This window comes from Eschrichtius robustus, chromosome 2 (assembly GCF_028021215.1).
Source record: "Eschrichtius robustus isolate mEscRob2 chromosome 2, mEscRob2.pri, whole genome shotgun sequence".
NCBI lineage: Eukaryota > Metazoa > Chordata > Mammalia > Artiodactyla > Eschrichtiidae > Eschrichtius > Eschrichtius robustus.
The window spans coordinates 175583438-175608907 of NC_090825.1; the positions used below are offsets into that span (position 1 = coordinate 175583438).

Genomic DNA, 25470 nt, shown 5'->3' on the forward strand with positions numbered 1-25470 from the left:
ACCCCTCAGCGGGCTGGTTGGGAGGTGACTGGGTCATGAGGGTGGGGCCCTGGCGAAGGATCAGTGACCTTAGAGGCCAGAGGGCTCACTGGCTCTCTCTTCCCCCTGAGGACACAGTGACAGAGGGTCACATGCAAACCGGGAGGTGGGCCCTCGCCAGCACCAGGCCACACCAGCACCCTGATCTCCCAGCCTCCAGCGCCGAGGAATAAAGCCTGTGGTTTCAAGCTGCCCACCTGTGGATTCTGTTTCAGCAGCTGGAGGGACTGGGACAGCCTCTCTTCAGTTTCTGGGAGAAGAGGGACTTTTCACAGCGCTCCCGGAATGCACGTTTTTAGAAAACGCCCTCCCTGCCCACAAGGCACACGGATCGGATTCTGAAAGCGCGGGGCCTGGCCAGCACAGGCACCAAGCAGGACTGACCTTCGGAGCCCTCGGCCTCCCGGCCCTGCGGCAGCGGCTGGGATTCCTCCTCCTCCTCCTCGGGGTCGGCCTCTGGTGTGGCCTCCTCCTTCATGCCGCCACCGGCCTCCTCCAGGAGGGCCGTCCCAGCTGCCCCCTCGCCAGGAGACTTGGGGTCGTCTGGCTTGGGCTTCTTGGGCTGGCTCCGCTTCCGGTGAGACCTGGAGAGGGAGGCTCATGAGACGGGAGGCCAAACAACGGAGGGGAGAAGCCCTGGTCTGTGCGCCCTGTCCAGCAGACAGAGCCCCCCAGGAGGCCCGGGGAAGCGGGGGTCCTGGGTGGGGTTGGCTCCTGGGGGCAGGGGCGGTGGAGGGAGAGAGGCCTGGGGGAGGGGAGGGGATGGCAAGGGGGGTGTCAAGCGCGTGCCGATGGCAGCTGCAGATGGGATGGCGGGACGGATGGGCTCCAGGAGCCTCTGTGTGGTGGGGCGGGAGACACGGGGAGCGTGGGCTCAGATGGAAACAGCAGCTCGTGGAAAATGCCTGCGCGACAGACAAAAGGTGCACTTACGACAGCCCCGGCCTCCTGGTCTGCTCTCTCTTCCTCTCTAGACTTGGTTTCCTCTCCTCCTCAGTCTTTTTCCAGTGTCTGTTTTCTTTCAGACTAATTTGTCTAGAACGTAAACGTCAGGGGGTTTTTCTCTAGGACTCGTGTCAACTCCCTAGACGCTTCGCCGCAGGGCCTCGCGGGGCCCCGGGCTCTCCCTGCATCCTCTCCACCTGCAGGAGCTCCGAGCCCAGAGCCCGCGGCGGCCCCTTCTCTAAGCTGCACCCCGGCCCCCCTCACCTCCTGCCCACGCCGGCCTCCAGGGCGGGGCCCCGGGCTCAGGGGCTGTGACAGTCCCCGGACGGGATGGAGGGCGGTCCTCGGGCCCCAAGTGAGAATCCCAGCTGAGGCTGAGCTGTGGCTTCTTAGTGAAAACGAGGGGGAATTGGGGTTAAAAAGGAAGAAAGGAAAGCGACAAAGGGAGGGGGGCTGCAGGTTAGTGGCCAGGGCACCCCTGCCAGGTCCTGGGGGGACGTCCCTGCCGGTTCCTGGAAACTTTCCCGGGAGGGGACAGTGCAGCTTTGAGACCTCAGGAGGCGTGTGACTGGCCCGGGAGCTGATGCAGGGGCCAGGGCGGTGGAGAGGCTCAGCCGTGGTCGGGGGACACCAGGACAGCCACAGGCTCCGGGTCTCACAGCCGAGGGGGTGTTTTGGAGAGAGCTGTTGGCGCTGGCCGCGGCTTCCCTCCCCCAGGGAGCTCTCCATGTGGCCCCAGTGGGGTCAGACACCAAGACCTGATAGGAGACCCTACAGGGTCCCTGGCAGCCACACCTCCAAGGACCAAGCGCTCACCAAGGGGAAGCAGGGCTGTCTGACTGGGGACGGGTGGGCAGGGAGGCCCCGAGGGCTCCAGATGCCAGGACCCCCATCTCCTCCCAGGGGCGTCTGCAGCAGGACGCTGGGGCCTCACGGCTTCCTTGCTGCCTCCCTGCCCGACGCCGCTGGCCCCTGGGGTGCCTCCTTCTAACTGTCCCCTGACGCTAACCGCTAACCACTGCCGGTCCCTTGCTGCTCAGCTGCCTAACTCGAGGGCCCCTGCCTCTGTGCCCTGAGCCCAGGCAATGCCTAGCACACGCACGACAAGCCCTACTTGATGTCTGCAGCATGAACCACCCTGATGACCAAAGGTGGAAAGCAGGGAGCATTCCGGGGAGGGCGCGTCATGGGCAGAGGCATGGCATCACACACAGCATGGCGTGCAAGGGCGCACTGCGAGGGGGAGGGGTGGAGGAGGACAGGCGGGCGGGGACGGGGTGGGGGAGTCGGCAACAGATCGGGGCGGGAGGGGGCACGAAAGACTCAGGCCTCCCCGGGTACACCCTCCACACCGAGCGAGTTGGGGAAACGCCGGGTGCAGCCCCGAAGCGGACACAGGTGGGAAGCTCCGGGCTTTTCCCCAGCTGTCATCCGGAGGCTTCTCTCGGGGTCTGGGAATGCTGCAGGGCCGAGTGCCCACAAGCGAACCCCCATGCTGGCCCCAGCACCCAGCAGAGGGGCACCCTCCTACCGCCAACTCACCTGGCCTCGGTTTCCTGCAGCTGCCCCGGCTCCTCACCCCCTCTCCGGCCCTCCCCCCACCCCCACCAACCCGGAACTGGCCCGGAGGCCACTTCTGCCCCTGCCCGCCGCAGGGTCCCCAGAGAGCCCAGGTCTTCCTCGGCCCCCGACACACCAGTGGGCTCAGAGCTCTGCCCCCAGCACCAAACCCCCAGCAGCCACCGGGCCGCACTAACACAGGGACACCCCCACCCCCGAACGGGTGGAACTAGGTGCGGAGACGGAGACGTAGGCGAAGGGACAGGCCCTACTGCAGAGGGGAAAGCGAGGTGAACGTCGGCATGCAAAGGAGAACCTGTTTTGTGAGAACATAAGCTGGGAAATGACACCAGGGGAATCTGGGGTTGACCTGCTGACAGCTGTGGGGAGCTGTGCGCACACCCTAATCGCAGTCTGGCCGTTACAGCATCCCCTGGGCCCGCTCCCCAGATGCGATGCCTTCCCCTCTTTGAGCCATTTCTTCTTGTATTGACTTCCATGTGTCTCCTCACGCTGCTGCTGTTTTTTGGTTCTGGCTTCTCTGCTGAGTTGCCAGCACAGACACTTAGGCTGTGGCCATCCTGCCCACCTCAACCCCTCCTGGCTTCTCTCCCATTTTCGTTGTGGTGAGATTCCATATTACATTTTTCTGATCCTGTAAATATAGTTCATCCGTGAGCAACAGAGCTGCTCGCACTGCATTCTTTGCTCGCTCCTTCTGGAGTCAGTAACTGGTCCCCTCTTAAGACGCTTAGCTTTCTTGGTTATCTCCAAGATCTTGGTGTGGCCTCCTAGGCAGGGGTCACATGCTCCTCAATGACACCCCGAGGCCCTCCTCTTATCTTGAGGCTGCCTTGGACTCTTCCTGAGTTGGATCTGGTTTCCTTGATCCCATGTCTTCCTTGGTTGATGCCCTTGTTTAGCTGGAGCACATCCTCCAGCAGCTTTCTCAGAAAGGAGGGGGAACCTGGGACTTTGCTTGTCTAAAAAGATCTTTATTCCCTTCCCATACGAAGTTGGTAATTTGGCTGGGTATTTCTGGGCGGAAATGATTGCTCTCCTGACCTTTAAGACCCTTTTCCTTTGTCTATTAGCTTGTAGCATCATGATCGCCAAGTCCAGTGCTGTTTGGGCCCCTCACTCTTTACGTTGACCTGTTTGTTTGTTCCAGAGGCTTTGCAATCTTCTGTTTAACCTGAGTTGTGAGAAGTCTGCATTCTAGATTTCCTCAAGCTGGCTCCCAAACCACCTCTTACATTCCTTTGCTCTCTTTTAAATTTTTTTTTTTTTTTGGCGCGTTGGGTCCTCATTGCTGTGCACGGGCTCCCTCTAGTTGCAGCGAGCGGGGGCCACTCCTCGCCACGGTGCGCGGGCCTCTCACCGCGGTGGCCCACCCTCGTTGAGGAGCACAGGCTCCAGGCGTGTGGGCCTCAGCAGTTGTGGCTTGCAGGCTCCAGGGCGCAGGCTCAGTAGTTGTGGTGCGCGGGCTTAGTTGCTCTGCGGCATGTGGGATCCTCCTGGACCAGGGCTCGAACCCGTGTCCCCTGCATTGGCAGGCAGACTCCCAACCACTGCGCCACCAGGGAAGTCCTTTGCTCTCTTTTAAATGTCCAAGAGCCATCTTTTTCCTTAAAAGCCTTTTTGTTTTTACAGCAGATTCTTCCATAAATGCCAAGTCACCTGCCCTCTTGGAGGAGAAGTTAGTTTTCTTCTGCTCACTGAATGGCCTCTCCTGTGGGGTCCCGCTTTTCTTTTTTTTGTTTGAGACTCTTTCACATTGAGTTTCCTCAGGGGTTTAGGGACCCCTGGCTGTGATGTACAAGGGACTAAGATGTTCGTTGGTAGCTGTGTGTAAGCAGGGCTCCTAGAAGGGGAGCGGGCAGGTGGGAGCCCTGTCACTTCACGGGGGACCCCCGATATCACACGTGTGGCTTTGTTCTGTTGGGCCACTCTGACCCGGCCCCGCGGTTGGGGATATGTGAGGCTGGCAGGTCCGATCTCACCAGCAGTAGGGCCAGCGTCTTCTGCTGGGGGATGGGGTGGAGGAGGAGGCCCTGAGCCCAGCGATGCCTCCAGCACACCGCGGTCCCCGCCCCAGCAGGCGCCCGTGCCTGAGTCCCAGGCCTTGTGGCGTGAACCAGCCCGCTCCCCGTCTGCAGGTCCATGGACTCGAGTTTTCTCTGTGCTGCAGAGTCAGGTGTCACTTGTCCATCTTCTCCTTCCTTCAGAGTCTGCCGAGGCTGCTCGCCCCCTCTCCTCTTCCCTGTCCCTCCTTTACAGTCGTTCTCGTGGCGTTTCAGAGGAGGGTGGACACAAACGTGCGCTTTACCTGCCAGGCTTAACGGGATGTCACTCGGTGAAGATGATAAGAATCAAGTATTGGTACCGAGTCCAAATCCCTACACTGATACTTCCAAGACGGGAGCAGGTGTCCTTGGACCTCAGGTGGCAGGAGAGGCAGAGTGAGGGGGCTCACTGAGGGGCCCAGGGCACACAGCCCCCTTGGGCATCCCAAGGCGGGGCTGTTGCCCAGAACTTCTGACTCCCCGGGGAGGACTTGGGGCTTCCTGGCCAGGAGTCGCAGCCCCTTCCTCCAGCGTTCCCTGCCCCACAGCCAGTAGGTGTGGCGTTCAGTGGGTTTTCTGGTGAAGTCACAGGGACCACAAGCTCCTGGGGCCGCAGGGGCTGGCAGGCCCCACAGTCATGGCCCCTTCTGGGCGGCCAGGAGCTGCACTGGGGGAAAGGGCTCAGGAGCGCGGCAGGGTCAGGGTGGCTGGAAGGAGTGGGTCGGAGGCACAGTCGTGTACAGCCTGGCCGGGGCGTCAGGCACAGGGGGAGAGGGGAGACCAGACTGGCTCCTCGCGGGTCTGGGGGCAGCAGAGGGGGCAGGGATGTGCTCCCTGGCTCCTTGTTTCCGTGGTGACCGAGGACGGGAGGTGGAGAGGTAGTGGGCAGGAGCTGCTGGGCTGGGCGAGCAGGGCTAGTGGGCTCTAGCCTCCTGCGTGGGCAGCTGGAGGTCCCGCCAGGGGGAGAAGCAGAAGCTGGGGAGGGACGGGGCCCCGTGGGTCCGGAGAGGAGCACGCTTCCCCTCCCCCACTTCCCTCCAAGCCCGGCTGCTCAGATGCTCTGCACAGGGTGCGTGTGAGTGTCCAGCAGAGCACACACCTGCTGGAACACGTGGGCAACGCGGAGCACTCCTTGAAGCTCTCCTTGGAAATAATCAGGAGCCGAGAAGGAAACACAGTCTGCATATGGAGGAAGGCTGCTCAGGCAGGCAGGAGCAGGGGAGGGGAGCGAGGCGAAGATGCCAGCTGGGCAGGGGTCCCACCTGGCAGTGACGGCGAGGGGGCCACACGGCACGGACAAGAAGGTCACAGGTTACGGGCCCTGTTTGGCACGGGGTGGGGTCAGTTCACCTGACAAGATTTAGGTGTGGAAGGTAAATCCACAGGAGGGCGTCATTTTCTCCCAAAGGAGCCAACACCTGCCTCTGCTCTGAGGTGACATCTGGGGCGGGGTGCAGGGGGCCGTCAGGAAGGCTGGGCCCTCGAGGGGCGGGGGCCTGGCTGAGCCCGTCTGAGTGAGGACCAAGGAATGGATGCAGCATCCCAAAGGAGAAGGCAAGGCTGCACAGGGATGGGGGCGCGGGAGGGTGCCCACAGCAGGCAGACGAGGAGCCCACCCCAATGCCAAGCCCTCGGGAAGGGACACTGGGGGATGTCTGGGGACATCTGTGGTCGTCTCACTGGGGGGCTGCTCCTGGCATCAAGTGGGCGGGGGTGGGGCTGCTGCTCAACCCCCCCCCCCCCCCACCCAGTGCCTGGGACAGCCGCCCATGGAGGATGTCAGCAGTGCCGAGGGGAGACCCTGGGCTAGGGACAGAGCCAGATTTGCCCCCATCCCCTATCCGGCCGAGGCAAGGATGCTAGGGTGGTGCCGCCCCTGCCCCCAAACCAACTCTCCAACAGGGGAGGCTCAGGGGAGCCGGCAGCCCTGGAGACCAGGCACAGCTGAGCGAGGACAGGTTGGCCACGTGGCCAGGAAAGAAAGTCACAAGGGACTCCTGAGGGCCACTGCCACTGGGGGTGGGGTGGGGGCAGCGGCTTCCAGCTTGGCATTGGGCCTCCAAATGTGAGTCCCCAGTCAGCCTCTTAAGAGAAAGCCCCCCCAACCAGTGACTTTTTAAAAAGGTGGGGGAATCAGCCTTATTTTACATACTAAAGGCTTTAAAGAAAATTGCATCCTTGGGAACACGACTTAATTTGTTATTCAGTCCCAGGTCGGCACACAGGGAGGGGAGGTGGGAGAGGGGGACGTTCCAGAAAGGACCTGTGCTGTGCAACATGACGAGGGGACAGGGAGGGGGTACGGGGCTCTTTGTGCACAGAAGGTTCCGGCCAAGGCCCGGCGGCCGGGTCCCTCCTCTGGGCAGGCTCCTCTGACGGCCTCTAATCCCAATCCATCCTGGAATGAGGCCCCAGTCCTTGGCAGTCACTCTGTTGACCAATTAGTCTGAGCCATCACCAATCAACCATTATGCAAATGCCAGATCCGGCCTGGGAGCCAGCCAGCTCACTCCGCTCCCTCCCTCGGGAAAGACCGGGAAAGAGCGGGAGCTGCAGCAGATCAGCCTCACCAAGAAGGTGCTTTTCGTGAGGAACGCACAGGAGAGCGGAGAGTCAAAAGGAGACACAACAAAAGAAATCAGAAAAGAGAGACACCTTCACGTGGGCTGTCAGGAGCAGATGGGAAAGCATCCCGGAGCTGAGAGAACATTCTCAGAGAGGGGCTCGGGTGGGGAAAACACGCAGGTGAGGGCGCGTAGGAAGGAGAACAGGCCCAGCGGGGAGAAGGTTCTGGGCTGGGCGTGACCACTTGGCCAGGATGATTTTTCCCAGTTCCTGCAGAGTGCTGGGGTGCCACCAAGGATGCACTACCCAAGGAACACACTGGCCAAGGCCCCACCCCTCAGGGACCAGGTCCTGGGGGAGGCGCCATCCTTGACCAATGGGGACAAGACCCGCCAGCAGTGACCAAGGGCTACAGATGGAAACCTCACCCGAGGCCCAGATCCGACTGCAGCCTGTTCGTGCCGCCCGCAAGCTAAGCATGATGTGTACAAGCTAAGCATGATGTTTACAAGCTAAGCATGATGGTTCAAAAGTTAAAAGAATAATAACATTTTGTGGCATGTGAAAATGATATGAAATTCCCACTCCAGTGTCCATAGATAAAAGTTTTATTGAGACTCGCCTCGCTCATTGTTTACGGAATGTCTTACTGTCCAGGGCGACCGCCGTGGAGCCAAGTGGTCAAGGGAGAGCCCGCTGAGCCCTTGAAGCCCTAACACCAACACGAGGATGCTCTAGGCCGCCCCGCCCGCTCCAGCCACACCCCAGGCCCGGTGAGGACCTGCCGACCGTTCCTTGGGCACCAAGAAGGAATCTGTCTGAACCCTGTCCACAGATAGCTCAGGCCCCGAGAGCCTGGACGTTTCCCAGAGAAAGAGCACGATGGAGTCGGACGCTTCCGAGGCCGCACGGCACTGCCCCTCACTCCCCAGCTCCGCCACCCACATCCCTGTGGCCTCGGCGCAGACGCCAAGAGGGGGCGGCCACTCTGCCCTCTCCTTCCTTGCCGGACACCAGGCAGCGGCCGGGCAGGGACCATGCTGGGTGGAAGGTGGGCCGGGAGGGGGCCTCTGAGATGGAATGGGGTGGCAGAGGGCGTCCGGGGGACAGGTCTCTGTAGTCACCTCCGTGTCCGCGGATTCAAGCAACACGTTATCCGAGGCACCAGAACAAGCATCTACAGACGCAAAAGGGCAGGGGCGTGGCTCTCATGGAGGGAGCTCGGGGCCTGTGCCCCACGGCTCCTGCCATAGCTCAGAGTCAAGAAGGGCCACGTGGCCCCGACGCAGAAACGGGGCTCTCGCACTGGGGATAGCGGGATAGTGAGCCGGAAGCCTGAGAGGCACAGTGTGTGGCGTCCCGAGAGGGCAAAAAGGGCCCACCTCCCAGGAGCTGGCAGACAAGGAGCGGGTGGGAGCCTGAGTCCCCTGACAACACAGGCAGCGACGGCGGTGAGTCCCCAACAGCCCGCGGAGGAAGTCAGGCCCGAGAAGCACTCTGCCTCTGAAAGAGGGAGAAATGGAGGAGGGGGAGAGGGAAGGGGAGAAGGAAGGAGGAAGAGGAAGAGGAGGGGGAGGGGGAGGAGGAGGAGAGAGGAGAGGAGAGGGGGTGGGGGGGACAGCCTGCAGCCCCCGCCAGCGGGGAGCAGTGGGCCGGGGTCGCTGGGCGACTCACCTGCGGAGGAGCTTGGCCTTGAGCGAGGCCCGGGAGGCGCTCCAGGTGCTCAGCTCGGGGCTGCTCAGGGCCGTGGGCCGCGTGTGGTCCAGCACCGTGAGGTCCTTGCCCTGCTTCCACAGCTCGTAGCGCTCCGGCTGCAGGATGCGCACAAAGACGTCCATGGAGATCTTGACCATGTCCTTCCGGCATGTGCACTGCGTGCGGGCAGGAGAGAGACCACTGAGCCCGCGGGCCAGTCACCCCACACCACGCAGGGCGCCTCGAGCCTACCCCGTCCTCCCCAGAAATTCCCTCAAGAGACAGGAAAGGGGGTCTTCTCATCCCGACGCGGGGGAAGCGGAGGCTGCTGCATCCCCCCAGTGGGAGCCTCTGGCCTTCCCCACGGAGTCGCAGCCCCCAACCTGCACGTGGTCCACCACGGTGCCCCCAGCCGCTCAGGAGCCGAGGCCACATGCCCTGAGCTTCGGCCGCCTCGAGTCAGTTCAAACCAAAATCTCCCTCCTGTCAGACACGCGTGCCCCCAACCAGGTAAAATGCACGTGGAATGTCTTATAACAGCGGTAATTCCAAAGGTTAGTTAGGAAGACGGAAAAAGCTGTCAGCCCCCAAAGAGCAAACAAGGAAACAAATGTGATCTGGAGAAGGTGCTCCCCTGCCCCCGTGTCCCTGCCTTGGGCTTCGGGAGAGGAGGCTGGGGACCCAGGAGACTCAGCACCTGGCCCCAGGGCGGCCGGAACTCGCCTCAAGCCAATGCTGGCCTGGCTAGTAGAGTTCCTTGTGCCTGGGAGCTTCAAGCGCGGGACACACAGCATAACGAGGACAGGCTGAGATGGGGTCCTTCCTCCCCCTCCTCTGCTGTCTAGACCCTGCAAGACGTCTCCACACGCAAACCCCGCGTTCCGGGAGCCTGTCCCTCCACGCCACAGGGTCACGGTGGCCCCCAGGACTGGGCCTCGTGCAGGAGGCGCTCAGCCGTCCCAGAGGAGTTGGGGGCCAGAGAAGCCAGGCAAGGATTGCAGAAGCCGGGCTCGGGACGGCGAGCCCTCGGTCAAGGGGAGGAAACCAGACAGCCCTGGTGTCCTAGTTACCTGCGGGCTAAGGCCAAGAGCAAGAGGGAAGGAGGGACCGAGGGGACCACTGGTCTAGGGCAGGGCTGGCGAGCTGCCCACAAAGGACCAAGCAGTATAGATGCTTCCAGCTGTGCGGGTCACTGATCTCTGCTAACAATCTCTCAGCTCTGTGGGCACTTGGGAGCAGCAAGACCGACTCGTAAACAAATGGGTGTGGACGAGTGCAGATAAAACTTTATTTACAAAACAGGCAGGGGACCGGATGTGGCACAGGCCGAGGTTTGCCGGCTCCTGGTCTAGACTCTAGAGGACAAAGCAGCACCGGGCAGCCACCTTCTGGGAGATGAGCTTCCCCAGGGATGGCTCCACGAGGGACCTCGGGGTGGGCCTGACCCTGGGGGGCCGAGCTCGCCTCCCTCTGAAGGGGCACTGTCCTTGCCTCCTTAGCGGGACACACCTGTCCTGAGCATCGAGACAGGAGGCTGCGGGGCAGTCACCCCTCAGGGACATCCGCACTGCAGCCCCTGCAGCTCTGACTCCAAACGCCCCCCGGTCAGATAAACAGGCTTATCCCTTTTTAAGCTGTTCCCCAAACCACAGCTTAGAAAGTGTCTCTGGATTTTTTTTTTCCGGGCTGCGTGTGTGCGTGTGTGTGTGTGTGTGTGTGTGTGTGCGCGCGCGCGCGTGCGTGCGTGTATGTATTTAGAATTGCGTACGCGTTTATTTTTCATCCCATGCAATTTCAAAGGACATTATGAACGTGTCTCCGTTTTAAATGCACATCTCGCCTCTGCTTACAACCACCCATCACTGCCACTTTCTCAAAGGAAATGAAGGAAGCGGAAGGAAAAGACTTAATCGAATGCAGTGATTATGTATCTTGCCCCGACAAGCCCCTCCCGACTTCCCTCAATTGGCTCAGAAACATCGAGATATTTATGACCTGGAGTCTGAGGCTGCTGAGGGCGGGTCCCGTGGCGTCTCCTGCAGCCCCAGCGCCCCCATCCTGCCCGCTCCCAGGCCGCATCAGGGAGCTCAGCTTGGGGACAGCAATAGCCTGACCACACCAAGTGGGAGGGAATATTTATGACCCAGCGACTCCCCGCAAACTCAATTCAGTTAATGAGAAATTGCGCAGCAGAGAAAGGCTGGCGGTGTAATTTGGCTGTGGAGTGGCGAGAGCACAGATGGTGCCTGGGTTCCAGATTCCTGGCCGGCCACGGCCTCCCTGGCGTCAACACCAACAGCAGCTTAAGGGATTTGTATCAAGCGGCCTTGCAATTGCTTTTCCTTAAGCAATTAAAAAAAGCACGTGTGTGCGCTGTGGAGGGGATGGAGGGGACCCGGAGCACATCGTCTGTGTCTCGGAGCCTGGCCCGCGCCCCTCGCCCAGCCAGGGTGCAGGGCTGGGAACACCCACCCTCACGTCTCCGTGGGGTTCTGGCTGCGGTGGGGTTTGTCGCTGGTGGGGACCGAGGTGTTGGGGGGGGGCGGGGCATGGGCACCAGGGAGGAAACGGTGGGAAAAAGGCAAGGCCCCTTGGGTCGTGGGGGACAGGAGGGACAGCCCTGGTTCAGGACACGGCAACAGTCACCTCCGTGGGCTAAGCAGCTGAGCACCACAGACCCATCACCTTGTTTCAGCTCACAGTTTGGCAAAAGAATTTGCTAAGACCAGCGAAAAGATCCGGCTACCTAAAAGCAACTTCCAGGGGCTGAGCGCGCCAGACCCCCCCCCCCCCCCACGGACCCTGCACCAGTGCCTTCTGATTTGTGGCCCCTGCCCAGCATAACTGCCCGCGCCGCTGTTTCACTTTGGGCCTGCGAGTAAGCACGGGGGCTCTGAGCTGCAGGGCCATCCTGGAAATGGGGCTCAGGGAGGGCGGGAGGCCGGAGGCTTGGGGCACAACCCTCAGGGCAGCGCCCGGGGAGGGACTGCGTCCTCCCCGCCAGCCCGGCGGGCTCCCAGACCTTCCTGAGGACCTGCTGGAGTCACTAAGGCTGAGTGTCTGCTGCTTGCTCTCTAGCTCCGGAGCTCAGCAGCCCCATCAGCCGGAGACCAGCCGGAGTGTGCTCTCCCCGGGACCCGGCCTGGCTACTAGTTCTGATGGGGAAACCGGGCTCGAAGGGGAGGGAGGAGGCCTGAGCGCACCCCAGGGCCCTCTGTACCTTCAAGACTCAGCCACCAGAATCGCGTGGGGCAGGGCTCCCGCTCCACGAGCTGCTAGGTAATGAGGACGCTGAGCATCCTGCTCTAATCAGCCAAGGCGGGGTGGCTGGTGATCCCGTTAGCGCCGAGGGGCCATGTGGGGACAGAAGGCGTAAAGGAAGAGGCGGGGGGCTCGGGGGGCACATGCGCTGCGCATGGCCTGGGTCCCAGCACCAGCCTCTAAGGATGCGAGACAGGCTGCGCCCTCTGTGGGTCCCCACCCTGGGCCTGCCCGCCTGGCTGGGGGTCGGCCTCCCGCCCACAGGGCTCTTGGCCCCCACTGGCTCAGCCCCACCCCCAGATTCTGGGCCTGGAACGGTGGTCTCCCCGGGTGACGCGAGCAGAGGGAGGCGGCAGCCCGACGCTCAGAGCAGAACTGTCTCTCTGACGCAGCCTCTCATCAAGGGGGGCCTGACAGTCCCGAAAAGTGCACCTCAAAGAGCCCCTGACGGGGCCCCCCCGGTGGAGCTGCTGGCGCCAGGTTAATTAACGCGGGAGGGAGGAACGAGCTGTTTAAAGTGACAGTGGAGAGGAGACACGAGCTCCGCCCCCGCACACCCCCCAAGAGGAGGGGGGACAGGATGCCCCCCAGAAGCAGACACCAGCTGCCTGCCGAGCAAAAGGCTGGCAAGGAGGGCAAGGGCGCAGCCCTGACAAACCACAGGCGAGCCAGCGAGGCCCTTTCCTCCCCTCCCAAGGATGTGAAAAATCCAGACAAAGACCGTCTCTGCTTCATCACAGAGAGAAAAACGTGCGCATGCACACACGCATGCACAGGCCTCAGGAAAACTCTAAGCACACAGGTCAACCTCTGTGGACCCCCTGGGTAGGTGACAGAGCCACCCGACGGCCCTGTGTGGGCCTGGTGAGCCTTGGTCCAAAGCACCGATTCAACTACAGAAACGGTCTTACGATGGATCTGTTGTCAGAAGAAATACAAAACTCACAGTCAAGAATACACTAAAGCCCCAACTGTGACCAAAAACCTTTAGGGAAAGTCAAGGGCATTCATCAAAACCAACCACGGTTCTTTCAATGGGGGGGGGGGAGGGGGGGTGTCAAACAATTTTGTGGTATTTGTTTTTCTAAATCTCTTTACTGAGCAGGTATATCATTTAAGTTGGTTGGGGGTGGGCAGATTATGAAATCTGGCCCACCACCTGTTTTTGTAAATAAAGTTTTATTGGCACACAGCCCGGCACACGGCCACACTGGTGCTGCTACAGCAGAGCTGAGCAGTTACACAGCAACTGGATGGCCCCCAAATCCACAAATATCCACTATCTTGTCCTTTACAGAGTTTACCAAACCTTGATTAAGTCACAGAATCATTTTCACAAGGTATCTTGAAGCCCTGACCCTACAGTGTGTCTGTATCTGCAGAGAAGGAATTAGGAGGTGATGAAGGTTAAATGAGGTCATAAGGGTGGGGCCCTAATCCTACAGGACTAGTGTCCTTTTCAGAAGAGTAACAGAGACAGATCTGACCCCTGCCCCTGCTGCCCCCAGGTGAGGACACAGCAGGAAGCTGGCGGTCACGGGAAGCTGACCCCAGTGGCACCCTGATCTCAGGCTCCCAGCCTCCAGAAGTGTGAGGAATAAATGCCTGTTGTTTAAGCCGCCCAGTCCCCGGTACCATATTTCTGCAGCCTGAGCCGACAGAAGACAGGTGTCTGCCTGGAAACTTATTGCAGTCCCACTTTTTACTGAGCACAGCAAGCTGTACATCCCCACCACCTGTTGCCAGAATCCGACTCTCACCAGGTGCCAGGAAGCACCTAGAACCTGGCACACGGAGGCCTGGCCTCGGGCTCCACCTCCTCAAGGCTGCACCTGCTTTCACACCTGCAGCCCGAGCCGACCACTCTCAGGGGGACGTGCCCTCCACCAGAGCCCCTGGGGACCTGAGCAGTGGGCCTGGGCCAGCTATGCACACCCCCAGCCGGGCCGGGCCCAGACCCCACTTCAAAGGGGACCCGGGGGCCCAACAAAGGGACCAGCCCCATGCTGTCCGGGGTCGCCAAGTCTCTTTCCTACAGAGGCACCAGCTCCTAACCCCGAGCCACGGATCTCACACGTTGTGCCGGGGACGGACCTAGGTTTTCTGGTTTGTTTTGTTTTGTTTTGTTTTGGCCACGCCGCAGCATGTGAGATCTTAGTTCCCTGACCAGGGATCGAACCCGTGCCCCCTGCAGTGGAAGCGTGGAGTCCTAACCACTGGACTGCCAGGGAAGTCCCAGTTTTCCGTTTTAATGAACTCAGGCGCTCATAAATGGAGGAACGCGGTAATGAAGTTCCCTGAAATGACACCTAAGGAATGAAGGGGTCAGATCCTTGGTCACCTCGCCAGGGCCTATGGCAGGAGATGCAAAAAGGGCCAGCCTTGGGGGTGACTTTCTCTTCTATTTTTCGTGGTGGTAGGTGTGCAGGTGGGCCCTTTTTCTTACTGAACCCGTCCCAATACGTTACACCTACCAGCAGTCACATTCTGTATGCAGCTCAGAGACACGTCTAAGATGTGGCCCAAGTTCCAGGCAGGATGGATATAAGACTTCCTAGAGCTTCCTAACAGTCTGGCCCGCAGTGGAAGCATACTTTAAGGGCTTCAGTTTCCCAAGGTTTTGGTTGTTTAAAAAGAAAGGCACTGATCTTAGATTAGATCCAGCAATTGAAGCCATAAAATCCCAGAGCAAAATGGTTTCTCACTTTTAGCTCACACAGTCTGTCTTCCACGTCTGAACCATTACATGCTCCGAACTAATCAGGCTGAGGGGCTGTGGCCTCACGGCCCAGCGCCGGGCCCGGCCCTGCAGCAGCTGACAGTGAGATGGGGAGAAATAAACACACACGAGGGGGCAGGAACACGGGGGCAGAGAAGGGCCACGTCCATCCGAGGTCCGCCCGAGCCTTCCTCTCGGGCTGCCAGGAACAAGCACCTACTGTGTGCTCTTATGGTCCTGCCCCTCCAGTTCCGGGCGCTCTTTACCCAGCTAAGGCCCTGGGCGGGTGGGCCCTCCTCCTGCCTCCTCACACCCCAGTAACTGACCCTCATGGACTCGCCAGGGTCCCCGAGGACCCCGGTGTGCACGTGGCCATCCTACCTCCAGTTCTGCACGAGGAGGGGGTGCAGAGAGGGAAGGGGGGAGAATACGGGGGGTGGGGGGGGAGAGAACAGACAGAGGGGGTTGGGAAGGAGCGGGCAGGGAGGGGTCGGGGGCAGCAGGAGCCTCACAGGGCAGCACCCCGGCCGCTGGGGCCTGGGCCATTACCCAGGGAGCCTCCTGTGACATAAATGCCAGCCTATGTGAGGCCCCACCCATGGCTTCATCCCATCACAGCCCCATACAGAAGGCTGAGGGTCTTGACAGCACCCGCCAGAGGCTCAGTAAGACGCACACTCGTCACTTCCAAATGACAAATGGTGAGAGTTATGACCGTGGAGCTCAGGGGCTCTGGGCCTAATCTGAGCACCCAGCCGGGAGCCGGGAGGCTGTCGCCCGTGTTGGAAGACTGACACAACAAACCGGCGACATTCATGCCCGGGTCTCCCAGGACCCGATTCTAAGTTTGAGGAAAATGAGAAAACAGGGTAGGGCAGAGGTTTGTCTCTGGTTATCAAAGCAGGGGCCCCACGCAAAGGCAAATAGATTTTTTTTTTTCTCACCAAAGCATGACAAAATAGAAATCAGAATGTCGTGGGGCTCAGGGCGGGTGGCCCCTGGGCCCAGGAGCGCTCGGCTCGAGCTGGGGGGCCCACGGCAACCAGTGGACGGGCACCGGGCGCCCCACACCAAGGGTATGGGGCAGTGGCACCTCCCAGGGACTCCCGAATCCTCTGGGGAAGGAGCCTCGCAGCCTCTGAGCCCCTGGGCCCGAGGGGAGCCGGGCCTCAGGTGGAAGAGGGCAGCGGGGGCCCCCGGTCCCATTCCTCTGTTCCCCTCACCCACTCCCACTCATCCCCGGCCTTGATCCTTGGTGACGTCCACCTCCACCTGCTGACCCTTCCAGGGGCCCATGAAGGCTCACCCTTGAGCCACCCCGCACCCATGGCCGCAGGGCGGGAGGACGGCACCGTGGGGACAGGCAAGCACCATGGGCCAGCTGTTCGGGGTCTAAATGGGGCTGTGCACAGCTGCCATCTCCTCTTCTCCTGAAACCACAGCTCAGGGACTTGTAAAGAAAGGCGCATCATCAAGCACAGGGAGAGGGAAAGGAGACAAAGAAATGCTCCCAGGCTGGACAGGGCGAGCGGCCAGCGAGGGGCGGGACACAGGCGCAGGGGAGCTGGACCAGCAGAGAAACCGGCCACCACAGCCAACGCACACCCGGGTCCTCTGGAAATGGGGGGGTGGGGGGCACTAAACTACGGAGGTCGGGGCGAGGGCCATGGGAGGGTGCTAACCCCTGCTCCCCTACCCACCTTGCCCGCATGGGGACACCACCCCCGGAACCAGGGGTAAGGGACCACGTCCATGCTGAACCTGGTGGCACAGGCTCCGGCCGCCCTCTGCACCCCCTTCCACATCCTCCCCCGAGGCAGGAGGCCGGGAAGCCCTTCCCTGCACAACCTGGCCAGTCCAAGGGGAGGGACCCAAAGATGCTGATATTGGAAGACCCCAGCCCCCCCGGTCACCCCACGGCATAGCCTCAAGCGAAAAAGACCTGCTCTGTGTCCAGAGCTGCCACCAGCCTCAGAGTCCCAACCCACCATCACCCCCGCCAAGTGTCAGAGTCCCCACTCACAATCATTACTGCCAAGCCCCATGGCCCCCACTCACAATTATCAGTGCCAAGCATCTACTGTGGTCTGTGGAGACTGAAACAAACGGAAAATATAATGCGAAAGAAAAGACAGAGAAGCCGATCTCCAGAAGAGTTTAAAATACTCATTGATATCCTCAGAAATAAAAGACATGGTCTCGGGACTTCCCTGGTGGTCCAGTGGTTAAGACTCTGCACATCCACTGCAGGGGGTGTGGATTTGATCCCTGTTCAGGAACTAAGATCCCACATGCCGCACAAATTAATTAAAAAAAAAAAAAAAAAGTTAAAAAAAAAAAAAGACGTGGCCTCATGAAACAAGAACAGAGCCTACAAAAAGGAATATACAGAAGACAAAAAAGGGCAGACATTAAAAACACCAACAACAAAAAAAGCACTGATAGAAAGTTTGAGTGAGAAAGTCAAGGAATTCCCTCAGGAAACAGATAAAAAAGACAAGACAGGGAATTCCCTGGTGGTCCAGCGGTTAGAACTCGGCGCTTCCACTGCCGGGGACCTGGGTTCAATCCCCGGTCAGGGAACTAAGATCCTGTGGCAAAACAAAACAAAACAAAACAAAAAACAAGACAAAGTAGAAAAGAGGGAGGAAAAGATAAAGAAAGGGGATCATGAGATCTGAAAATCCACCTAAATGACAGGAGTTTGAAACAGAAGAGAGACTGAAAAGAAAGCCACCTATGAAGTAATGTAGGAAAATTTCCCGGAATCATTAGTTTCCAGGCCGCAAGGGCCCAAGGAATGTCAGGTGGCTAAAATCAGCCTCACGCCAAGTACATAATAAAGAAACTTCAGAACACAAAAAGAGAGGATCTGAGAAGCTTCTTGAAGGGAGAAATGCACGTCACCTGCCCAGGGTCACCTGCCCAGGGTCGGGAATCGGAAAACCAGCTGGCTTTGTGCCACAGCAGGGAATGAAGACCACAGGCGGGCCAGGCCCTCGAAGTTCTGAGGGAAAACCATCACCCGAGGAGACGTCAATACCCAGCCAAACTGTCAGCCCCTGTCCACAGCAGAGATTTCTGGGAGAGCACCTCAAATTCCATGGTCAGCCTTTCCATTGAGGTGTTTTTCTCTTTTTTTGTTCCCTATTTTCAGACGTGGAAAGTCTCAGAAAATGTCATTGCCCTGCTCTTTTCTTGGAAGTGCCCAGAGGATGCGTCCCTCCAACACAAGGTCAGAGCAGGGCGTTTAAACCGAAAGGGAGCGAATGCTCTTTCTATCACCCCACCATCCTCTTCGCTTCCAAGGACGCGCCCAGCTGCTGATGGTGCTGGAGTTGGTCCCACTGGATCCAGGGGCCCCTCTGCAAGCATTCTGCTACCTGTAAAGAAGCTATCAACCCACGGGCTCAGATATGCGCCCTGCATCTTCCCTGGGAGGCTGGCGCAGTCTTGCCTACGGAAGCAGGGCTGGGGCAAGATGTGAGAAAGTCATCATAACAGACCCTTTTAGGGGAGGAGGTCCAGCCTCATGCAATCAGGGTTTGAAATGAGATAACGCCCCGAAAGCTCCCAGTACTGGGGCATCCCGATCCTAAAGCAAGACCCCCTCCCTCCTATTTCTCTGGCCCCTTCCCCTCCCACTCACCCGGACAGTGAAAGGCAGCGGGGCTGTTCTCTGTGTCTGATTCCCCAGCGTGTTACTCTATTCTCAGTGCCTAAGGAATTATGCTTTACAAACCATAATAATCCCATGCAAAACTGAAATCACATAAAACGGTGTGCTTTGGGAAAGTGTAATGAGAGAAAATGAAAACCACGTTGAAAGCCAGACCTTCCTTTAACATCTCAGCTCAAAAGGAAAACTCGCCCAAATTCCAAGCCCAAACAGTAGGGAAAGGAGACTCCAGTGACCACCCACCCCTCTCCCCGTGCAACCCTCCCCACCCCCCCCCCCACCCTGGCCTGTCCCCAGTGGCTTTGAGGGCTCGTCTGCGGGTCTCCCTGGGCGGGGCTTCAGACAAGATCCTCCGAAGGCACGGCTGGGGGGCTCTTTGGGGAGCAAACACACAAAAACCTTCCACAGAGCCTAACAACTCCAGACTGACATCTGGGCCCCCCAGTGCCTGAGATCTAAAGAACGTGGAGGCCCCGGGAGTTGGGCAGACCCTCAACAGAGGAGAGCGAGGGCTCCCATCCCCCGGCAGCTGTTCACCCCCCCCCCCCCCCCCGAGCCACACACAGAGACAGAGCTCAGGACGGACTTCGCAGACACCCCCCCTCCCCCCCCACCCCCGCTGTTCCCACTTTCCGGAGTCTCCTTCCGGGCGCAGACTCTGCATCCCAACACGCAATGCAGATGTCTCTTCCTCTCCAGAGAAGAGCCCCTCCAGTCACTGTTTACATGGTGCCTTCCCCCGAGATGCAGGGCGTAACCAGCCCCCGCACCCCTCTCGGGGGTGCACGGTGCTCCAGTGCCCAGATGGCCCAACCCGCATGTGGGCATTTAGGTTGTTTCCAATCTCCTACTACCTGTTTAAGCACCCACATATATTAAGTTAATACAAACCTGGCTGTAGTGACTGTTAACTTTGCTTCCCTCGTTTCCTGATGGACGTGACCTGCTTTTTCCTTTTCGTTCTACTTTCCTGACACCACGTGTTGAGTCCACAGTCTTCAAAGCACCAATTCTGATAGAAAACCTCTCAACATCCTTATGGGCCTCCCCACCACAGGCTTTGTGCACTCGGCTCAGGGTTCCCTCGGCCGCTCGGCTGCAGGAGCCATCACGGAAGGGAGAGGAACTTCGACGGCCTCGCGGACGACCAAAGTCGCCCCCGACGCCAGGTACAGGAATGCCCCGTCTCACAGAGGTGGAGAACTGGGGTCTGGGGCTGCAGCAGGAGCAGGAAGCCGGCAGCCCCAGGTCCCCCAAGATCCTCTGTTGAGGGTAAGACCCCCTGTGCTGCCGGAAGCCGGGCAGGAAGGACCCTGGGGGCACTTTGTGAAGACTCACTGTGCCGAACCAGGAGGTATTCTCTGCTTCGATAAAATGTTCACTGGCCCCTACAAAAGGCTCGCTGGGGACCACTCCACGCAGCCTGGAAGGGAAGCCTGCCTCTGCAGGCACCTGCCCTGCCCTCTTCCACCAGGGGCCAGTGGCTAGGGGTCTGGGGAACCTGCTGGAATCTGATTCCTAGGGGAATGCACACATTGTACAGTACATCTGTCGGGGGCAACAGCCCCCCAGGATCCCCAGGTCGAGAGAAGTCCCGCTCCAGGCTGAGCACGGCCGGTAGCTTCCTTGGAGTGCCCGTGTCACAGCCCTGCTCCTCTGCCCACTCCCCCACCCCTCCATCCCCAGGCCCCCTTCCCTCCCAGCAGGGCTCTGCCACGACCGTCGGGCCCCTTGTGCTCTGATCTGAGCTAAGGCACGTGGCACCGACGGCTGGTCACCCCAGCAAAGGTGGAAGCGTCACTGCCGGACCAACGACAACGCCAGGAACACCCTCGCTCCCCCTTGGGAACTGCGTTCTGCCCGGGGCCACTCGGCACACGCAGGCAGCTGGGTACAGAGTACAAGGCCGGGCGGACCCGGAGCCTGGGGGGCTCATCTGCCACGTTTCCCCTGACTTAAATAGCACCAAGCGTTAGGAGACCACCTCTTCCTAAAAGGCTGAACAGACATTAGAGTTTGCTCATGTCAGATGGCAAAGTGGGAGACAGGAGGCCCAGCAACCAGCCTAAAGACTATTAAACATGGTTCACTGAGATCATCCCCGACAGCTTTGTGGTTGGTGAGGCCGCAGCCCCGACTCCCTGCTCTAGGGGCTCCTGCCTGCCCTGCTGTGTGCGGGTGAGGCCGGCCGGGCTGAGGCCGGCCGAGGCCAGCCGGGCCCGGGAGGCCTCAGGAGCGCAGACCCGACGTGGGGAGGCCGGGCCAGGCGCGGGCCTGTCTTCCAGCCCACGGCTCGCTGCGGCTGGGCCCCGAGCTGCAGACCCCCGAATGTTCGCTGCCCGAGGCACCTCCACGGGGGGGCCTCCTCGCACAGTGGGAATGTCCAACGTCTACGTTGTCCCCGAGATCACCACCGGCCCACGTGGCTATGAACTAGCACTTGCTGGTGTGACCGAGGTACAGGACACATAATGACTGCACTTTAAACAATGCATGGTTAAAGGGCCGCGTGGGCTGGTGGCTTCGTGCTGGACAGCGTGGCCGGGCAGCCCCACGTCCCTTCTGCTGCCAGCCCCGCGGGCACCGCACCTACAACCCAGACCCAAACTATCCCTCCCGTCCAGCCCACTTTCTGCTCCTCGGTGTGGATAACGCTCCTCCCCCACTGCTCCCCAGGGGACAGGGCTCAACAGTGTCCCCAGTGCATGTCCGCCAGGGACCTCAGAATGAGACCTTATTTGGAAAGAGGGTCTTTGCAGACAAGTTGGCCAAGGTGAGGTCACGCTGGAGCAGGGTGGGTTCTAAATCCAATGACCGAGGCCCTTATAAGAAGAGGGGAAGCTGGACCCGGACATGGGGGACAGGGTCACAGAAGATGGGCAGAGACTGGAGTGATGCGTCTACAAACCAGGGACACCAAGGATGACTGGCCACGCCAGAGGGGCAGGAAGGACCATCCTCTGGAGCCTTCGGAGGGAGCCAGCCGTGCCACACCTCCATCTCAGACTTCTGGCCTCCAGGGCAGGGCGGGGACGCCTTCCTGTTGCTTTCAGCACTCCTCCCCTGTTGATGGCATTTTGTGACCTGAATACACCAAGGTCGAGAACCGCCCTGCCCCCCAAGAAGCCCCTGCTGGTTGACGCTGCCTGCCCGCCCGCTGTGCCCTTCGCGGTCTCCCTGGGTCGGAGCGCTCCTGGGCGTCCTGTCCCTCATCTGTGTCCTCCTCTGCACCACGCCGACTTGTTCCCGTCTCCCAGCAACTTGCAGATGACCGGCGCTGAGCAGATGCTGAGGTGGGAGCGACACACATGCTTCTTCCTAGGGAACAATCCCGGGGCCAGGGGGCACTTCAGCCCACAAAGTGTTAAGCACCCAGAGACGGGGCAGAAACCACCCTCCCAGGAGCCTGCATCTGTCAGGACCAGAGCCGGCCCCCTGTTTCTGATGTAATTACCCGCACTGCAGCGGGGAGGGGGGGGCGGGGGGGGGGGGGACACGGACACGAGATAACAAACCAGAGATAACAAACCAGTTCATTAGGAAATCCACTGGAAGCCCTCGGAAGCGCTTCATAAACAAAACCATTAGGCGCAGGGCTCCCGGGGCTCCCCCCATCCTGGCTGGCGGGGCTGGACAAGGTCACAGGCCTTTGATCTGCAGGATGCTGCCCCCACCCCCGCCCCCGCAAGGTCACTCTCTTTCTTCCTCCGCATAAAGGAAGCCTCTTCCGTGTGGCACTGTGGCTGCAGCCCGGCAGCCTAGACAGTTCTCCGGCCAAGGGCCCTCCCACCTCCCCCTCTGCGCGGATGATGATAAACCCAGGCCCTAGGTGCCAGGCACTTCCCAAGGGTGCTCTGCCCGAGGGCCCCGTCAGCCCCTCAGCTCTCTCCCTTCACCCACAGCCCCTCCGGCTGACCAGGACGCATGGACTCCCTCCCCCTCTGTTCTCCAGGCTCCGAGGGGGAGCCAGCCCGCCTGACCTCTCTAAAAACCTCGTCACCCGAAGCCACAAGGCGTTTACCACGGCCAAGAAACAAACTCCATTCACAGCAGGACGGCAGAAAAGCCCAGACTGAGACTGTGGACTCAACACATGTGGTGTAAGGAAAGTAGAATGAAAAGGAAAAAGCAGGTCACTGCCCTCTGGAGCGGACCTGCAGGCGGCATCCCCGGGCGACAGGCGCTGGAGACTGCGGCAGGGTGAAGGTGACCCTCGAGGAACCTCGCCAGCCCAGGGCTCTCACCCAGGGGGAAGCCGTTCCAGGGGACTCTGGGCGATGTCTGGGGACACCTGTGGCTGTCACGCTGGGGGTGGAGCTCCTGGCATCGAGTGGGTGGGGGCAGGGAGGCTGTTCCACACCCCGCAGCGCCCAGGACGGGCCCCCAGAGATGGTTCAGCCCCAGGGTCCACAGTGCCAAGGGGGAGAAACTCTGATCTGTGGACTTGAATCACAAGCTCCCAGTTCCACCAGGAAAAGCAGCAAAGCCATGCGACAAGGGGCAGCAGGCCCGTCAGTGTGAGTGAGCCCGGCAGCGGCCAGCACCCTTCTCCCAGAGCTGTGTGGCCACGTGTCTGCCAGTGGGGACCACCCAGAGCTGGGAACCCACCAGGGAGGCGGCCGGCAGAAGCTGCACCGTGATGAGCGGGCAGCACCCGCTCCAGAGAGACTGAGGTGTGAGCCCTCGTGTGCATTTCCAGGGCCCACCCTCTGAGCGGGAAGCCTGAACACAGCTGCCTGCAACCCAGGCAGACAACCCCAGGCGCGGGGACAGGAGGGGAAGTAGGAAGGAAGAGACAGGGGCTCTGGGCCGAGGCGGCTGGGATGCCCGCCCGTCGCCCACCTGGGGAGAGCCGATGTCGGCCACGGGCTGAGCCACCGGATCTCCCAGAACCACAGCGGGCGCCAGCGCTTTGCGGACGTGCTCAGAACCCTGTGAAGCCAGGGGAGCAGGGAAGACAACGATGGGCTGGTGTGTTCAGTTGGGGGGGGGGGAGGGGGAGGCCTGCAACCACGCTTGAGATTCTTTGCAAGCGCTTTCCAAAGAGACAAACGGGAGGCTCTTCAGCTGCAAAGCTGTACTGGAGGGGCTTGGGCCACGGGCAACTCCCACCAGCCCTCCCAGCCATGGCAGCGGGGAGCAGGGTGGCCTCTGAACCCCGGGGCCAGGCAAAGTCCCTCCCCAAGGGGGCCCACCAAGCACTCAAGTCCTGCCCACGTCTGAGCTGGCGGGGGCCTCTCTCTCTGCCCCCAAGGCTGCTCCCCTAGACCCGTCCTCTGGGGTGTTTTCGCTCGGGGGACGCTGCCCCTAAGGGGGTGAAAACTCCTTCTTGGGGGCAGAAAAGCCTCACTGTCTTTGAACAGACACGTGGTGTATGCACGGTGTTAGAATCTCATGGAGGAGCAATGAGGGAGAAAGTGTAAAAGTGTTCTGTTGGCGGGGGGCGGGTAGTGACAGTGAAAAAGAAGGCGGAAGAACGGCCCACGACCCGCCCTCTGGACCAGGCTCTCATCCAGGACCTGCCCCAGGGGGCACCAGGCCACGACTGGGGAAGCGAAGGGGCTCCCGGCACTGGGGGCAGCGGGTGGGGGGCCGGGGATGCCAATGCCCAGGCCGCACGAGGCTGCTGTGCCGTGGGGAGATCTTGCCTGAGACCCGTCCTTCCAGATCCGGTGGCACCTGTTCTAGATGGTCAGAGTTTAAGCCAACACAAAACCGAGCCGCAAGTCAGAGCGATGGCACCGTGCTCTCCGCTCCGACCCTCCCCGCTATGCTACTGTGCGCATCTGGGCTTGAAGCCGCTGCCAGGGACAGAGTGACAGGAAGCTCTGGGGGGAGGCTCCAGGGGAAGCACATTTTATACGGCAATTGACTGCGAACCCCGCGCACCGGCCACCACCAGCGCCATAAATCAGGGAGCCAGCGAGGCGCAGCAGCGTGCAGGCCGGCACCGCGGAGGCGGGTGGGCCCGAGGAGTGTCCGGGCTGCAGCTCTGTTCCTGCCCTCCTCCGCCCGGCCCCCACCGTCACCCCACCTTCTGTCACCTCCCCTCGGGCTCCAAGTTAATCGCCCAGAGCAGGCGGCAGCGTTACCGAACAGAAGGCACGCGTTCTGGAGCAGCGGAAACAGTTTGGTTCACATTTCACAGCAGTGAAGTTCAGGGTAGCCCAGGCTGACGGGCGGGGGGGGGGCGGGTTTCAGGAGAGGCCTCCCACCCTGGATGCGGGAGTGGGGGGACGTGGGGGCCGCCCCTGGAAGCGGTGCATCTGGGGACGGGCCTCCCCGCCTTCCACGTTCAGCAGAAGCCATGGGGGCGCAGACTTTCCCGGAGGCTGAGGGCTGGCAGGCGGCGGCCCAGACAGCTGGCGGAAAACCAGCTAAGTGCGCCGGGCTCCCAGCCATTCAAGCCCGCTTCTAAATCTCTCTCGCTCTGTTTAATCCGAAGTCATCTCCTGCACCTTGCGGGGTGGCCGGGACACCAGTGCGCCCTCGGTGGAGGAAAGAGGCCCTTGTCAGGCTTCACCCGGCGCCACCCACTGGGGGAGCTGGGAGAGCCTCGTGAGCTAATCCAACGTGGCGTGCAGTCTTACAGGACTAATTCGAGCTCAGACCTAAAAAGGCTGATGTGTGCACACTTCATTTTCTCCAGTGAAGCCGGAGCAGCCCTCTGATCTCTCTGGTTAGTAATCCCGCTACAAAGCCTGCCCGGCTGAGCACGTGCCCGGGGAATTCTGTTCTTGGAAACGGAGCACAGGCCTCTGGAGGTGGCCCCTGCAGCCACAGCCAAGCCCCGGACACCCGCCTGGGGGAGGCCGCCAGCCTGCGGGACACGCGCGGACGGAGAGGGCATCTCCCAGAACCCCCCGGCGGATGCACTTCACCTCTCCCTGGTCCTCGCAAGGTCACGAGGCCCAGAGTCAGAGCTTGATGCGGGCAAGAGC

At 60.6% G+C, this 25470-nt stretch overlaps 1 protein-coding gene across 6 annotated transcripts in view; it reads right to left on the bottom strand.

Annotated features, from left to right (window-relative positions):
• The window catches only part of KDM4B (lysine demethylase 4B), a 141020-nt gene that overhangs the window by 23485 nt on the left and 92065 nt on the right, over nucleotides 1-25470 (bottom strand). For 4 of the 6 annotated variants that reach the window (XM_068537207.1, XM_068537208.1, XM_068537210.1 and 1 more), the window contains exons 10-12: nucleotides 8850-9046; nucleotides 973-1074; nucleotides 424-623 (exon numbers count right to left, since the gene is read on the bottom strand). In XM_068537207.1, coding sequence (XP_068393308.1) covers nucleotides 424-623; nucleotides 973-1074; nucleotides 8850-9046 — 499 coding nt within the window. Of the gene's footprint in view, nucleotides 1-423; nucleotides 624-972; nucleotides 1075-7882; nucleotides 8353-8849; nucleotides 9047-25470 lie in introns of those variants that run through there. The other 2 variants (XM_068537209.1, XM_068537212.1) reach the window with 2 other exon arrangements.